General features: G+C 46.2%; 1 protein-coding gene across 3 annotated transcripts in view; it reads left to right on the top strand.

Annotated features, from left to right (window-relative positions):
* The window catches only part of FREM1 (FRAS1 related extracellular matrix 1), a 103,508-nt gene that overhangs the window by 78,920 nt on the left and 7,128 nt on the right, over positions 1-17,460 (top strand). For all 3 annotated transcript variants that reach the window (XM_073345426.2, XM_073345435.2, XM_073345436.2), the window contains 6 exons: positions 567-716; positions 2,889-3,127; positions 4,301-4,348; positions 4,626-4,805; positions 5,406-5,534; positions 10,016-10,131. In XM_073345426.2, the coding sequence (XP_073201527.2) occupies positions 567-716; positions 2,889-3,127; positions 4,301-4,348; positions 4,626-4,805; positions 5,406-5,534; positions 10,016-10,131 (862 nt within the window). The remainder of the gene's footprint in view (positions 1-566; positions 717-2,888; positions 3,128-4,300; positions 4,349-4,625; positions 4,806-5,405; positions 5,535-10,015; positions 10,132-17,460) is intronic.

Genomic DNA, 17,460 nt, shown 5'->3' with positions numbered 1-17,460 from the left:
TGATTATGATTATTTATTGGTCTTTCAACTAATAACCAGAATAACCCTTTACATTAGAACTACAATCTGTTCTCATTTCCACTGCTGTAAATCTGAAATAACACAATTAAAGCCAGGAATTACTCAAAATTTGTAACAGAGACCAGAAGCTAGCTTCTGAAGTATAGTACTAAAAGTCAGTGTAATTTTTGATTAGTTATGCAAATTTTTTAAATAATTGTAGCATCTCTAGAATTAAGATTCTAAAATAAAAAGAATACATCACATTTCTCTTTAAAATTGCAACTGAACTCCTAAATCTATGTATTGTAGCCATCATTTCCCATGTCTAAGGCAGCTTTTTATTACAGTGTATGCACATGAACTGAATCATCATTGTCCAGGAACAAATTTGGTCTCTTAGTGTTATTTGGGAGAACAGCAGGAGTCCAGTCAGTTGGTATGAGCACAATAGCATACACAAGCTATTCTATTCTAGCTGTAGACATGTTAATTAATATTTTTTTTGACACCCAGATTGATTGAAATAGCAATTAAAGAGTAATTAAAATGTTTACTTCTGGTAGGAATGTCAACCAAGACGTGGAATATAGCAATTACTTATGACGGATTAGAGGAAGATGATGAGGTCTTTGAAGTAGTTCTGAACTCCCCTGTGAATGCAGTTCTTGGCACCAGGACAAAAGCTGTAGTGAAAATTCTGGACTCAAAAGGAGGTATTCTCTTTTGATCATCATCTTTAAAATCTGGAGCAATCTTGGCTGAGTAGCTACTTACTTTCAACAACACTTACCTTCAAATCAAAATGCTTAATTTAAAAAAAAAAAAGAAAACAGGATTGACAGTTGCAGATCCGTTTATTCTCTCACATAACTCTATTCTTCCTCTTAGGAAACAGCATGGAGAAAGCAACAAGTACAAAAGAAAAAAACAACAAGCATTTTAGATTTCAGCATTCATCATTATTTTCAAAGGAATTTATTTTGAAGGTCCACTAAAATGTTTTTCTGGTGATTGTATAACAGTTGTTGCACTCCTTTGGGAAAGATGTCAGAAAAAAATCTAACAACAGAACCCAGCCCTTAAAATAAATTCTGTAGTATCCGACTGGTTTGAGCAATTGTTCTACAATACTGTAGCATTTTTCAGTGATTAAGTGTGGAGTGTTTTAATGTGGAAACGGATGAGGAAAATACCAATACTTATCTAGACAGCTAAATTCTTTGAAGATTGAAGAATATTCTTCTCTCTAACTGCCTAGCACAGTGCTTCTCAAACTTTTGTACTGGTGCCTCTGAGTGCGACCCCCCCCCATAAATTAAAAACACTTTTTTATATATTTAACACCATTATAAATGCTGGAGGCAAAGCCAGGTTTGGGGTAGAGGCTGATAGCTTGCAACCCCCCATGTAATAACCTCTCGACCCCCTGAGGGTCCCGACCCCCAGTTTGAGAACCCCTGGCCTAGCAGAACAGCATTACCCATACAAATGTGAAAATGAATTTGGGTTAGTTTTGCAAAGGTCATTTTTAAAGGTTCATGGGCTGATTTTCTGTCTAGTAACTGGGATGACCAGACATCTCAATATTAGGGGCTTTGTCTTATATAGGCAGTTATACCCTCCCCTTCCCCCGCCCACAAAAATAAGTGTCCAATTTTTCACACTTGCTATCTGGTCACCCTATTGGTAACACTGATGTAAATCCAAATTACTCAACTGAAGTCAGAGATTCATCAGTGTAAAACTGGTTTGAGAGGAAAATAGGACCATGTCAAAGTGTGAAAAAGAAGGCACCTATGACTGATTGCTTGCTACCCAAATGACTGATAAGGAAGGCACCTGGGACCAACTGGCTGCTGCTGATACATTGATAGGGAGAGATACCTGGGCTTTATAAGGCAGAGAAGAATGGACAGGAGAGGGAGAGAGCTTTGTGTGAGAAATAGCCAAACAGGGGGGGGATTGCAGTTGGAGACAGAGAAGAGTAATTGGGGAGCTGTTTGAGGTGGTGCTGAGCTCTTAATAAGACTCCTGAGGGAAGCAGTTGGGGAAGCCTTCTGAAGGTGTCACCTGAGGATCCAGGGAGCACAGGTCCAAGAAGAGGAGCTCAGTAACTCAGAGGACTCCAAAGGGAAAGATAATAAGGAGCAGCCAGGGCGGGCTGATGAGCTGTGTTATCTGGGGAAGCTGAAGAGGAGAGGGACTATGAAAGGGAATAGATAGGCCTCAGAAAGGAGTGGTGGTGCCCAGTGGAAGATCTGAGAGACTTATTTGGAGCTTCAAAATAGACAGACCTTCAGTAAAGGAGGGTTTGTATCTGATGTGAGACTGGGACAAAAGAGACTGTGTTTGAGTGTATGGTAGGGGCATTGGTGTGTGTGACGGCCTTGTTGGACTTATTGGTTGTCTCCTGGGTGAAGGGAAACTGAGGCCAGCTGCTGCAGAACCATGTGAGGGTCAGAAGAGAGTGTTACAGAATATGTGTGCTCATTTACAGGGCAGCAAAATTTTTTTGGGGTTGAGAGAAAATCATTAGGGCATAAATATTTCCAAAATTGTTCATTATACCTGAAAGTCTATGGACCAAGTGTGTACCTTCAACAAGTACCTCTTAGTGCATTTGATTTTCAGGGAGTTGATTTTATTTACTTGTACCAAAGTATTTATACTTTTATGACTCACAGACAATACTATACACAAATGCTCTTTTCCTCTAGGTAAATAAATAGGAGAAATGAGGACTAGTGAATAAATAGCAAATCGGCAACATTAGATGAAAAATCATCCAACTTTTAATGACAAGCTGTTTCAGTGCCCTAGTCAATGTGACCAGCTATCTGCTCATGTAAAATGAACTGACCATCTGCCATCTTGTATGCTTTCAGGTCAATGCAGCTCTTTCCGTTCCTCTGGCCAAAACAAGCCCAATTTACGGGGGACAGGCGCATTGCTTCCAGTTTCCTCAGGGTCCTCATCGCCCTCCAATCCTGGCACTGTTCACTTGGAAGAAATCCCGCTGTCCTCTTCCAGAGTGATGATGGTGGATAGAGGGGATGTGTTACAGGAATTCAACTTGGTGAATCTGTCAAGGATGAGGCTTAGAGCTGTCAGAAATGGCAAAATAGTAAGGCAGATCTATTTTATGGTGATGGGATGATAATATATATTTTTTAAAACCGTGATTTTACCTGAATTTACTGTAACTAGGAAATATCTGTGCATTCAGTGGATCAGACTTAAGAGCTTTTTAAGAATATACTGTATCTTCTGAAAGCCTTGACACTGAGGAGCTGTCTATATGAGAAAGACAGATGGAGTTGAGGAAGGAAATGTGTATCAAACAACAAACCAAAATAATGCAGATTCGGATGGGGTGGCTTCTCAGCTGGGGTAAATCAGCAGAGCTCTATTGAAATTAATGGAACGAGGTCAATTTACAGGAGCTAATCATCTGATCCTGAAGATACTAGAAAATAAACAAGGAAATAAAATTTACCTAATTTGGAAAAAAAAACAGTGGAGACACCTCATTAGGCAGATTTCATGTACACTGATTTGATTGGGACATGACTGTGATCTTTAACTGTTATGTAAAGAGACTATGAGCACACCTTTGTGTGTCAGGCCTGATCTACACATAAAATTCAGGTCGATACAGCTATGGCACTCGGGGGTGTGAAAAATCCACACCCCTAAGCGCTGTAGCTGTGACAATGTAGCTCCCAGTGAAGACACAGCTTGGTGGATGGAAGAATGTTTCCGTTCCCCTAGCTAATGTTTCTCAGGGAGATGGAGTTCTACAGTGACAGAAAAACCTTTTCCATTGCTGTAGGCTGTCTACACTATGGGGTTATGCTGGCATCGCTACAGTGCCATAACTATGCTATTATAGTGGCAAAGAGTCCTGTGGCACCTTATAGACTAACAGATGTATTGGAGCATAAGTTTTCGTGGGTGAATACCCACTTCGTCAGTTGCTCCAAGATGTCTGTTAGTCTATAAGGTGCCACAGGACTCTTTGCCACTTTTACAGATCCAGACTAACACAGCTACCCCTCTGATACTATGCTATTATAGTCCCTGTAATGTAGGACATTTTTAATTGCCCACTTTCAGATATCATCCGCCTCCATTGTAGGGGAAAAAAATTAAAACCAAGAATAAAATCTGTAGTGTTTGCTAACCTAGATTATCTAACCAGCAACCTCAATGAGACTTTCACAAAAAGTTTCAGATAGCTACCTGTTTCTATATTGTGTAGATATGCCAAACTCATTTCACTGTCTGGCCTTTTCAGGTTCATCCTTCGTCTGTGTTAAGCAATGGAACCCATGTGGCTTTTAAAGTAAGAATATTATGATGTGGCTTCTTCTATGATTCTTTCCTTATTGTGTCTTACCTTAGCTGCATGTACTACAACTTTAATAATTTGATGTAGTTAATACTGACTGCACTGTCTCATTCTCTTCATCTTTTTCTTTTGGGGGGGGTCTCTTCCCCTTGATTGACAATAATTTGTGTTTCAAAATTCCTTTCCATTTTTGTGAGGAGAATTTTGAAGTTGCTTATGAATGGTAATCCTCTCCCTTTTTTTTTTTTTTGGTGTTACTTTTAAAATCAAGTATCATGGATTGGTGTCTCTCAGAGTAGAGGATGACACCTCATCAGCTAATGCAAACAAGGCTAACAAGTCAATACTTAACCAAGGGCAGGCAAAGATAAATGTGATATCCTCCAGGAAGACAGAAGTCCCACAAGCTGATAAGGCAGAGCTGATGTCTGAATCACACTCTAGCCAACAGGTATGAAGACCTTTTGTTTCATATGAGTTTTCACCATCTGTTTTAACTCAAGCTGTTATCTTGAGAGGATTTAACACCTCTGAGATCTCCAGTCCAATTCCACCTGCAAAATTTACTCTTCTAGTTCTTAGTTTAGACTAATTTAGCCAATACATGGATAAATTAACAACTCAACCCATTTAGCATTAGCATGTCACCATAGGCACCGACTCCATGGGTGCTCTGGGGCTGGAGCACCCACAAGGGAAAAAAGTAGCAGTCCTGCGGATCAGCACCTCCTGCCCACCAGCAGCCCCGCCGATCAGCTCCTCCCCCTCCCTCCTGGTGCCTCCTGCCCGCTGTGGATCAGCTGTTCAGCAGCGTGCAGGAGGTGCTGTGCGGGAGAGAGAAGAGCAGGGGCAGGAAGAGGTGGGCTTGGGGGCTTGGAGGAAGGGGTGGAGTTGGAGCGGGGCCTGGGGGAGAGCAGGGGTTGAGCACCCCCCATGATCTGAGTAAATCAGCGCCTATGCATGTCACAATCTTTTGAAGTAAAAACTGACCATTTATTCTGTTCCATAAAACCATTTTGCTTCAATGTGTAAATGTTATTCCCTTTTTCAGGACCTGGTCCTCTCCTTTCCAAAGAGCTGCACGCCTGATTTAGATGGGCTCTTGCATTTTGAAGAAGGCACCCAAAACTTATTTCAGTGTGATGGAATTTCGTGGAAGTTATGGACTTCAGAAAGCAAGGTAACTATTGTCTGCCCTTTGTGTGCATTTAATTTAAAGCTTCCCCAGTGTTGAATTGTATAGTCCTTTCCACAAGGGATTTTAGTTTATTGTAATAGAGATTTTGTGTTTTGATTGATACATTCAGGTTTCCCTTTGGATGAGTAAAAGGGAACACTTCTTTATAAAACATTTTTAAGTAAAAGCACTTCAAGAAAGCTTAATAAAAACCTGTCAAAATACTGTTTCTTGACATGACGGTCTTAAACATCTTCAGGTGCAGTCTCATCAGTGTTGCTTCATCATTAAGCCTCAGGAATGTGTGCCTGTCAGATGTATGCAGCCCCAACAGACACACTTTTAGACATGTTGGTATGAAATGATGAAATGAAATGAAATGTAGGGGCCTGATTCACTGGTATGTTAGGGATGCTGTGGTGGTGCAAAGCAGTCCTATACCGGGCTACCAGGGCTTCCACTACATAGGAGGATCTCTGAGTGGTGTATCACTGCAGTAGTGGCTTCTCATACCACCCTCTTCCTGCCTACTAGTGGATTCAGGGTGGCTAGGGCTCCATGCCCCCAGCTGATCTCCAGCTGACATTGGCAGCCAGCATACAGTAGCCAGGTTGTTCTAAATTATATTGCAGACCAGTCTGGCGTTCTGATGCCCTGGGTTCAAGATGGCTTAGGGCTTGTGTCGATGAACAGTTGGCATGCAGCAAGCTGGAATGTAAAACTAAAGTGCACTAGGGAGCTGTGCACTAACTGGCTGCATGGACCCTGCTACCATGCACTAAGAGTTCTGTAGTGTGCTTTGACCTACTTCCATTTCAAAGCAGAGTAGGCCAATGTGCACTACAAAACTCCTAGTGCATAGTAGCAGGGTCCACACGGACATTAAGGGCTTGTCTACACTGGCAAGATTCTGCACAGTAAAGCAGCTTTTTGTGCTCAAACTGCAGACATGTCCATGCTGCCAAGCCACTTTGTGCGCAGAAACTCCTCAGTTGCAGCGCTGCAAAAAAACCACCTCGACGAGACTCATAAGGCTATTTGCCCAGAGGCTCCAGCACACTAATGCCAGTGTAGACACTTGATTGCTTTCTGTGCTGTAATTGGCCTCTGGAGCTGTCCCACAATGCGCTCCACTCATTGTTTTGAACTCTGCTGCCCTGGAGCCATGTGCCCCTCCCCTTTCAAAGCACCGTTTCTGACAGCCGTTGCATGCTGTGCTGATCTGCTCTGGGACACCAAGCAAACCATTAATGTGAAATGCTTGGGTTGTTGAACACAGAGGCGCGCCTGTGTGTGTGTGTATGTGTGTATGTGTGTGTGAGCGTGCCCAGGGAGGGAGGTGGGGGCTGATGTCAGGGTTTCCCTCTCCCCCTGCCTCAGGACTGGTTGCTTCCTGCTGCTGTCTGAACTTACAAGACAGCATGTTGACACACTCTCGTCCCCCAAAAAACACTGTTGCTCCCCCACTTCATACACACACACTCCCTGTCACACACTCTGCCCTCCCCGCCCCCCGCTTCAGTTGAAAAGCAGCTGACCATGTAGTAGGATGCCCATGGAACAATGGGATTGGGAAACCTGCATCATGTGATGCTGTGCCTGCCCTATGAGGCATTGCAAACCCTTCCCAAAGCACCCTGCAGCCAGTCCCACTGTGGGATAGCGACCACAATGCACTGCTCTCTTCGCCGTTGCAAGAGCTGCTAATGTGGCTGCGGTCCAGCATCACAAGGAGCACAGTGTGAGCACGCAACAGCAGTTTAATTCCAGCGTTTTAATAAAAATGGTATCACTTGTGGCACAGAAACTTGCCAGCGTAGACATACCGTTCTGGAACCAACCGCACTGGACAGGGGTGGGGAGGTGGTGCTTCCCGAAACGGCCAAGCATGGCTCCGCCTACACGCCGCACCCCAAGGCCCCACTTTGGCTGGGCTGGGCTCCCGGGGGCTGGAGCCATGCCGCCTGCCTTCCCGGGACTGGGGAGGCTACAGCAGTGCCGCTGCACGCTCTCCCTCCCGGCGCTCTGGGGTTGGGGAGGATGCAGTGGCACCATCGTATGCTCTCCCTTCTGGTGGCGTGCACTCCCTCGGGTGGAAGGGGCAGGGCTGGGGGCTAGCCTCCCGCAGCCAGCAGTTCACACCCTGCCCATGTGCGCCGGCCAATCATGCCAGCCCAAGGCGCGGCCTTCCAAAACACGGGGCCCAGAGCGGTAGCCCCAATTCACCGGACCCTAGGGACTCCCTGGCTGTAGGGTCTGCTACGTACTAATGGTTCATCTACACAAACCCTTAACGCCATCTTTGTACACATCTCCTTTGATGTGTACACTGAGCACTTCTCAGACGCACCAAAGAATCAGGACCTAAAACACAGAGGAAACTCGATGGCCCCACTGGTCACTCTTCACCGTATGAAATGGCAACTAATTCTATCTTGAATCAGTCACACAGTCTGAATTAGATTGTAAACTCTTTTGGACAAGGAGTGATTCTTAATCTCTTTGGGTATGTCTACACTGCAATTAAACCCCTTCATCTGGCCTGTGCCAGCTGATTCAGGCTCACAGGGCTTGGGCTATGGGGATATTTAATTGCAGAGTAGATGTTTGGGCTCAGGCTGGAGCCTGAGCTCTGGGACCCTTCAGCTATGGGACTCATCCAAAATGAAGCCTGAATGTATCAACTAAACACAAAACCTCTATTAAAAAAAAGCTAAAATCCCCTGTGGGAAGGACTGTATAGTCCTGTGGGCCTGAGTCAGCTGGCATGGGTCAGCTGCTGGTGTTCAATTGCAGTGTAGGCAGACCCATAACGTACAGTGCCTAGCACAGTGGAGATCCTGGCTGCTGCTCTAATACATACTATCAGAGAAGAGCAACAAGAATTATTGGAGGCATGGAAAGTATGCCTTACAGGGCGAGACTTAAGGGGCTCAATATATTTAGCATATTGAAGGGAAGGTTGGGAGCTGACTTGCTCATGGGCTGTAAAGTCCATACAGGGAATCAATATCAGAGGGCTCTTTAATTTAGCCGACAAAGACATAAAGTCCAGTGGCTGGAAGTTGAAGTTAGACTATCTCAAACTGGGAATAAGGTCTAAATTTTATTAGTGAGTGTCAAGGTTCTCTCCCCACTCTGAACTCTAGGGTACAGGTGTGGGGACCCGCATGAAAGACCCCCTAAGCTTATTTCTACCAGCTTAGGCTAAAAACTTCCCCAAGGCACAAATCCTTCCTTGTCCTTGGATGGGTAATGCTGCCACCACCAAGTGAGTTAGACAAAGATTCAGGAAAAGGACCACTTGGAGTTTCTGTTCCCTAAAATATCCCCCCAAGCCCCTTCACCTTTCCTGGGGAGGCTTGAGAATAATATAACAACCAAATAGGTAAACCAGATTCTTAAAAAACAGAACTTTATTATAAAGAAAAAAAATAAAAGCACCTCTGTAAAATCAGGATGGAAGATAACTTTACAGGGTAATCAGATTCAAAACACAGAGGATTCCCGTCTAGGCAAAACTTTAAAGTTACAAAAAACAGGGATAAACCTCCCTGTAAGAATAGGGAACATTCACAAGCTAAAAACAAAAGATAATCTAATGCGCCCTTGCCTTATTTACTTACTCTTTTTGCAATATTGAGACTCATTTTAGGATGATTTTAGGAGAAGGAGTTTTCTGACCTGATGCTTCTCTGCTTCCCCAGAGAACACACAACACAGAGCACAAACAAAGCTTCCCTCCCCCCCCAGATTTGAAAGTATCTTCTTTCCCCATTGGTCCTTTTGGTCAGGTTCCAACCAGGTTATTTGAGCTTCTTAACCCCTTACAGGTAAGGAGGAATTCTAGGCTACCCTTAGCTATATGTTTATGACAGTGAGGGTAATTAATCCCTGGAACAGTTTACTAAGGGCTGTGGTGGATTCTTAGTCACCTGAAGTCTTTAAATCAACACTGAATGTCTGTCTAAAATATACATGCAAGTTCAACCACAAGTTTTTGGGCTTCATACAGGAATTACTGGGTGAGATGCTATGGCCTGTTGTGCAGGAGGTCAGTCCTGATGCACTGCAGACACCCCGAGCCCTGGCACACCCCACAGGGCTAAAGCCCTGAACCCTGGTGCACTGAGGAGCCCCATGTCCCAGCACACCTCACGGGGCTGAAGCTCCAAGCCCTGGTGCATCCCGGAACCCTGAATGCGGGAGGCATGGGGAGCTCTGGGAAACACTCTGTGAGAATTTAAACCCTGAATATAGTGTAACTGCTTTGATCTTGTACATACCTACTCCACTAGATGAATATTGCACCCAGTCTATCTTTTGAAGTTACTGATGTTGAATTTAAAAAACTCCTTCAGTTTTATTAATATAAACAAATGTTTGTGTCTGTTTTGATCCTGACGAAGCATGTTAAAGCAGCGCTTTAGAAGGCTGATGCTATTAACAAGTCACTCTGAGAATGAGCAATCTTTTTATTTCAGGATGTTAGCATGAAAAAATGCCCATCTGGATGGAGCCATCATGGCAGCAGCTGCTATTTCCTGATCACAGACCAGAAAGTCACTTGGAATACAGCTGCTCGGGCTTGCCGGGAGCAGTAAGTCTTTTTCAGATTCATCATTTTGTTTGGTAGTTGGGTGTTGCTCCTGCACTGAGCTGCTTCCTATGCTCAGTTGATTCTGTTAACCCCCATTCCATTGATGCTGCACAACTGAGGGTTCTGGCCCAGTCCAAGAACTAATATAAAAATAAAAGCCCAAGAAAGGTTAATCTCAAAATGTTTGTGTTGGATGCTTACCCCCCACTCCTTCTTCAGGATTTCCATTCCTGCAATGCTTTGTTTGCAGTGGTGACACTTTCCTCCACAGCATCACTGAATGGGGAGTTGAGGGAAGTGAAGACTCAATTCCTCACATACTTCGCTCTCCAGCTTGTGACCCCCCACTTTCCTGCTTACAGTGTTGCCAGCTGTTACAATTTTATTTGTGTGTCTCACAATATTCGGTGTTCGTTTTTTTGTTTAAAGCACTCGTTCTTGGAGTCATGTGAAGACATGGGAATTTTGGCTTGCATTTAAACACAAAATTTCTAACCTTCCATCTTGCTGAGAAAAGTTTGAGCCTATACAGTCTTCAAGACTAGAAGGCAAATGAAGAGAACCCAATATTAAATGGCTTAAAAGACATGAAATTTCTAAACAATTTTGTGATTTTTTTCCCTTTTTTTGAGCATGGGGGGCTGACTCACGATTTTTGAAAGCTTGGGGTTGGCAATGCTTATAGCACAGGCTCAGCATAATTCTGGGGAGGCGAGTTTGTTCATTCTCTACCGTAGAATGGAATCTGGGAGAGCAGTGCGGTTCTGATCAACTTTATAGTGCTGGAGCCTAGCAAAGCATATGCATGGTGGGTGCATTTCTTCCTTCCTTTCTATTCCCTTCACCTACTGTGTCTGCATCTTTCTATCCTGTAAGCACCAGAGCATGCCTAATTAGACAGGGTGAGATTACATTTTTCAGCCTTACTTTAAGGGGGCCTTAACTCAGTTAAACATCTAAAAATTGTATTTCTGGGCACAGTCAGAGACTTAAGTTACTTATGCATCCCAGGGACATTAATTGGGCTCACAGTTTTGTGAGTAAAAAAAACCCAGAGGTTGACTGAAACAGGAGAGGAGAAGAGGGAATAAAGGAAGGGGCCAGGGAGTTAGGGAAGTAGACAGGTGTTGGGTCATTCTCCAAGAGCCCTAGTTAGGGTTCTCCAGGATCCTTTTCTGTCCATAGCAGCCCTCTGAGTGCTGATTCAAGCTTGGATAAGAAGCTTTGGGGCATGGATAATGGTGGCAGAATTGTGGAGTCAGCTGTGGCGAGGTGAAAATACAGGACAGCGGAGGGGCCAGGGACTCAGAACTGACATGGGATGGGGCGGGGCAGAGGGCTACAACTGGCTGACCAGAGAGGGGAGGTATAGGGAATGACTGGAGTGAGGGATGGTTAGGACCAGGCTCACCCCAGGAGAGGTGGCTGGGGAGGAGCCAGGTTAGGGGTTGGTTGTGTCCCAGGTGCGGGTACAGCCCTGGTGTTGGGACCCCTGTCCCACAGTCCCTGACCTGGGGAAAGGCAGGGAGCAGGCTGCAGGCATAGAGACCTCCCAGCACAAGAGCCAGCACAGCAGGAGGAGTATGGGGCCAGAACTGCTGGAGCCCCTGACAGACTCTGCAGCTGAGTGGAACAGGGGCCAGAACATGTCTCTGTCCCCATCTCCTTCTGCTGCTTCCCCCACACTTGGCTCTGGGGCTGTGCAAATGTTGCTGCTCCTGGGACTGCTGCACTGGGGCGGTAATGGCAGCAGCAGCAGCAGCAGCAAGCAGCAGCAGCAGCCAGAGGGTTCCAGAATAACTCTTCTTAGGGAATGACCCACCCTATTTCCATCTGCTTCTCCAGCTCCGTAGCCCCTTCCTTTACTCCCTCTCTTCTATCCTCTGCTCCCATCCTGTTTCATTCATATTACTGGAGCTATCTCCTTCATGCTTAGGGTCTAACTCAGGGGTCGGTAACCTGTGGCACACGTGCCAAAGGCAGCACGCGAGCTGATTTTTAGTGGCACTCTGCTGCCAGCTGGGGTCCTGGCCCCGCTCATCCCGCTGCCGGTCTGGGGTTCCGTCTTCCAACCGCGCTGCCGGTCTGGGGTTCCGTCCGCCAGTCCCTCAGCCTGCTGCCAGTCTGGGGTTCTGTCAGCCAGCCCCTGTAAATGTGAAATTTATTACTGGCATGCAAAACCTTAAATTAATGAAGACTTGGCACACCACTTCTCAAAGGTTGCCGACTCCTGATCTAACTGACTGGCATATTGGGGGTTGGGAAGAAATTTTCCCCTAGGTCAGATTGACAGATACCCAGTGCAGGGAGAGGGTATCTCTGCAGTATGGAATATGGGACACTTACAGGTTTAAACTAGTATAAATGGTGGATTCTCTGTAACTTTAAGTCTTTAAATCACAATTTGAGGACTTCAGTAACTCAGCCAGAGGTTAAAGGGTCTATTACAGGAATGGGTAGATAAGGTTCTGTGGCCTGCAATGTACAGGAGGTCAGACTAGATGATCATGATGGTCCTTTCTGATCTTAAAGTCCTATAAGCCTATATCCCTTGATGTGGGCAATGGCCTCTGAGGTTGCTTCCCAATTCTGAGGTTTTGTGGGGGTGAAGGAGTGGGAAGGGGAAGGTCTATGGCCCTCACTTGAATTTAGCAGTGTGGATTTTGCAGCATGGGCAGCGGTTTGGGCTAGCCCCCCCGAGTCAAAGCCCATCTGACCCCCGGGTCTGAACTTGGCTGGCTAGCCCGAGGCACCACCCATGCCACAACATCCACGCAGCTATTTTAGCATGCTAGCTCAAGCTGAGCTAGCATAAGTCAGTTTACCTCCGCTGCAAATCACACCTTCCCCTTGCAATGCAGATCTACCCTGAGGCTTTGAAAATGCCTAAGCAGAGCTGCCAGAGCATAGCTTTCTCAAGTGTCAATGCAAAGCTCCATCCTAGATTTCAGGTGCCAGAGCAATACTCCAGACCACTCTGGCAGCCCTGCAGCCCTGCTGGAGAGTAACAAATTGTGGAGAGTGGTAGACTGCATAAAAATTGAAAGCGGATTGGGCCTAGCACATACTCATCTGGGCCCTGCAACTATTCTGTAAAATAAAGGTTGCAACAGAGAGGAGCCAGAGGTGAAAAAGAGATTAATGGGGACTGGATTGAAACATGTTTTGAGCAATGAGGGCAGCAGTGGGAGCATGGAGAATAAAGTACTTCTTAATTGATTCCAGTCCTTCATGACAGTTTGAGTCTGCTCTGGATAATTGGCAAAGGTTAGGTCTTAGTTCTCATATCATCCAGACCAATTAACCTATCCTTGCTCAAATATCACCTAGTCTGGCCAACTCTGGTGATTTTTATCATGAATCTCATAGTGGTGGTCTTAAAGTTCCAGCTCCTGGACCCAAGTGATTATGTCAGAGTCTCAGCTTCCATTTTTAAAAAGCAAGTTGTTAGACCCCCTTCCCCCCCATCCCCCCTGGCTGTAGAGAAAAGTTGGAAAAGTGCAACCCAAGTGCACCCTAAAGCATAGGCGCCGACTCCCTGGGTGCTCCGGAGCTGGAGCACCCACGGAAAAAAAATAGGGGGTGCTCAGCACCCACTGGGATGACCAGCTGTTGGCAGCCAGGGATCAACTGTTTTGCGGGTGCCTTGGCAGATGAGCTGTTTCCTATAGGTAGCCTGCATGCAGCTGCGATCAGCTGTCTGGCGGGCAGGTTCAGATCAGCTGTTTCCCACCTCCCTGCTCTGGCAGGGGCTGAGTGAGTCTCATAAAAAAAAAAAAAAAAGCCCCAGGGTTAGGTGTGGGCAGGAGTGCTGGACTATCAGCAGGAGCACAGCCAGCCCCTGCTCACCTAGGGCCACCCCACAGCTCTTGGGCTGATGGCCATGGTGTCTGGTGTATGGTTGCTCCCTGCCAGTCAGGCTCCACTCCAGCCACAGCAGGCATCAGGTGACCCAAAGGAGCCCAGCTAGGCTGGGGGTGGGTGCAGTGGTGGATTAGGAGGAGGAGAAGCTCTGGACCCCGGCAGGAGCCACGCTGCGGGGGAGGGAGGAGAAGGCTGAGCAGGAGCCACATTGAGGGGAGGGGAAGGGAGGAGAAGCCCCGGCCCCCGGCAGGAGCCATGCTGGGGGTTGGGGGGAGAAGCCCCGGCCCCGTGCTGTGGGAGAGGGGAGGGAGGAGAAGCCCCGGACACTGGCAGAGACCACGCTTGGGGGGAAGGGGGAGGAGAAGCCCAGGACCCTGGCAAGAGCTACACTGGGGGGGAGGGGCATGGGGAAAGGGAGGAGAAGCTCTGGACCCTGGCAGAACATGTGGGGCTGAAGTCCCCGGCTCGGGAGCCCCAGCTGCCCTAGTGGCAGAAGCTGCAGGGCCGAAGCCCCGACCCCCCTCTGTGTGGAGCTGGCCTGACCCACTCTCTCTCCCGTCCCCCCCTTGAAGCTGGCCCTCACTCTCCGGCTGTGGAGAAATTCAGCCCAAATCTACCCACATTGGTATCTCCATTTCCCCCATCATCACACAGCCATGAATGGATTTAGCCTAGGAGGCAGGGTCAGTATTGGCCCCATTTGGCAGGTGGGATCTAGGGCACACACAGGTGAAGTGACTTTCCCAAGGCTAAGCAGGGAGTCTGTTGCAGAGCAAAAAGAAAAGGAGTACTTGTGGCACCTTAGAGACTAACCAATTTATTTGAGCATAAGCTTTCGTGAGCTACAGCTCACTTCATCGGATGCATACCGTGGAAACTGCAGCAGACTTTATATATACACAGAGAATATGAAACAATACCTCCTCCCACCCCACTGTCCTGCTGGTAATAGCTTATCTAAAGTGATCATCAGGTTGGGCCATTTCCAGCACAAATCCAGGTTTTCTCACCCTCCACCCCCCACACAAATTCACTCTCCTGCTGGTGATAGCCCATCCAAAGTGACAACTCTTTACACAATGTGCATGATAATCTCTGTTGCAGAGCAGAGAATCAAACCCAGAACACCTGAGCCCGACGCCTGTGCCTTAACCACTAGGCACCTTCCCACCCAAGGAGGGGGAACCCCCTCTGCCACTTTAAGTGTGTGGGTGGGAGCAGGCACCAGACAGAGCCACCAGGAGCAGGCAGAGAGAGATGGGAAAGCAGACAGAGATGGGAAAAGGTACATGGGTGGGAAGCAAGAAAGGGGAAACATCAGGAATGGGAGCAAGGACTTAGAGAAGAAACAAGAGAAAGGGAAAGGGACAGGGAGAGCGAAGAAAGAGGGGAAAGACTCCCCACTGCTTGTCCCTCCCATCCACCTTCTTCCCACAGCCATCAGTGGCCTCAGCTCCCAAACAGGCCCTAAGCAGGTGTGAAGCCAAGAGCGAACATACTGTCTTTAAACTGGGATGTTAGTGAAGACAGCTTGTAGCTGAGTGTAATGATTTTAATATACTGTAATTCATGATAATGTAATGATATATTTCATTACTATTTTAATAAGGGTTACATTGTTAAGATGCCAATGATAGACACACATTCAATAACAGAATATGAAAGAAGTGTATAAATATGCTGAAAATTGCCATTGGGGGGAGGCTGAGCCCCCCCAAACACACACACTTTGCCTCCAAGGCAGGAGGGGGCAGAAAGGAGTGAGCAGTGGGCAGGAGATGCTCAGGGAAGAGGACCTAAGGGGAGGGGACAGAGTGGGGGCAGGAAGAGGTGGAGTGGGGCAGAGTGAGGGCAGGGCCTTGGGGAAAGGGGCTGAGCTGGGATGGGGCACCCACCGGCAAAATGAAAAGTCAACACCTATGCCCTAAAAGTTTCAGAAACCAGAGGCAAATAAAAGAAACCTCATTTTTGTTAATTTCATTATTTCAATAGATCTGGTTGGTGATCTTTTGAAAGCGTGAGGTTGGCAATGCAGTGTACTTCCTCCCTACCTGCAAGTGAAGGGGAGGGGTGGGGAAGAACCTGCCCAACCCTACTGCTGCCATGCTGGGAAGGCCAGAAAGAGCTTTGCTCCCTCTCCTGATCTCTCTGCTGTTTGAGGCAGTTTTCCCCTGGTTCTATTTATATTGGCAACAACATGCTCTTGCATTCATTATGACTTTGTTTTGCCTGGTGAGTAATATGAGCCATATAATGATCCTTTTCCTGTCCTCCTCCAGACAACATCCCGAACAAAGCTGTCAGGCCAGCAGATCCTGATTATCTTCTCTCTGAAACCCCTTTCACATTCAACTAACTGGGAGCGAACCCTCCCTAAATTACATTAGTCAGACCTCTTTTCTCTGGGAAGTCCACCTTGTGTGTGTCAGTAGCTGCAGAGACTCCTTTCCCGCTGGAAAGTTGTGTGTAATATGAAAATTGAATGAGGTTAAGTGATGGTATGGAACACCACAAGGAAGAGTCAAAGTATATCAGCTAACTAACAAGCAAACCAATCTCTCATGAGCCGTGATAATTTAATTAAAGCTGGATACTTCAGTTTGAGGAGGCTTTTTCATGTTAAATGAGAGCTCCTTCCCCCTCTACTGCAAATGGCTTACAGATGTGCAGGTCCCAGTCTCAGACGATGTTTAATTCATTTTGAAGTGCTGATTGGAAGATGAGTTAATAAATGGTTTTATTTTTCTATTCTCTTATTTCTGTTCCTGGAACAGATCAGCCGTTTCATTCCCAAAGTAATGCATGCCTAGCTCCTCATTATTTTACAGGTGATGTTAGATCAGTAAGGAATTTACGGATGAAACAGCCAGTTTCAGAACACTGTAAAACATCATTTCACTACCAGGTTTCCATCTGGGAAAACTACTCTGCATTATTTACTTTTTTTCCAATTTTATAAGAAACAGTGTTGGTGGATATACAATTTTTAAAACAAAGTTAAGCTACAATGTTGCCGGCTCAATGGCAGTAAGACTCCAACTAAGGTTAATTCCCTTTAAAGAAAAAAAATATGTACCTTGTATCTTCTACCCCAGTGGTTTTCAACCTGTGGTCTGCAGAACCCTGGGGGTCCACAGACTATGTCTAAGATTTCCAAAGGGGTCTGCACCTCCATTCAAAAAATTTTATGGGTCCCCAAATGAAAAAAGGTTGAAAACCCAAACTTGGCTAGATAAATACGCCTTGCAGAGTCCCTGGAAGAGCAACACACTCAGGCCTTGTCTAAACACACAAGTTGTACTGGTTTAACTATACTGATGGGGTTAATATGGATGCAGTTAGATTGGCAAAATTGTGCCAGTATCCATACCAGCAGTTGTACTGGTATAACTCTAATGATAAAAAAATCACACCACTAAAAAATGTAGTGTTTATACTGGTACAAAAATTGTATGTCAACCACAC

The sequence above is a fragment of the Lepidochelys kempii genome, chromosome 5, assembly GCF_965140285.1.
Source record: "Lepidochelys kempii isolate rLepKem1 chromosome 5, rLepKem1.hap1, whole genome shotgun sequence".
In the NCBI taxonomy this organism is placed as follows: domain Eukaryota; kingdom Metazoa; phylum Chordata; order Testudines; family Cheloniidae; genus Lepidochelys; species Lepidochelys kempii.
Note: the sequence above shows the minus strand (reverse complement) of the source record. Positions and strands in the feature narration are given on the sequence as shown.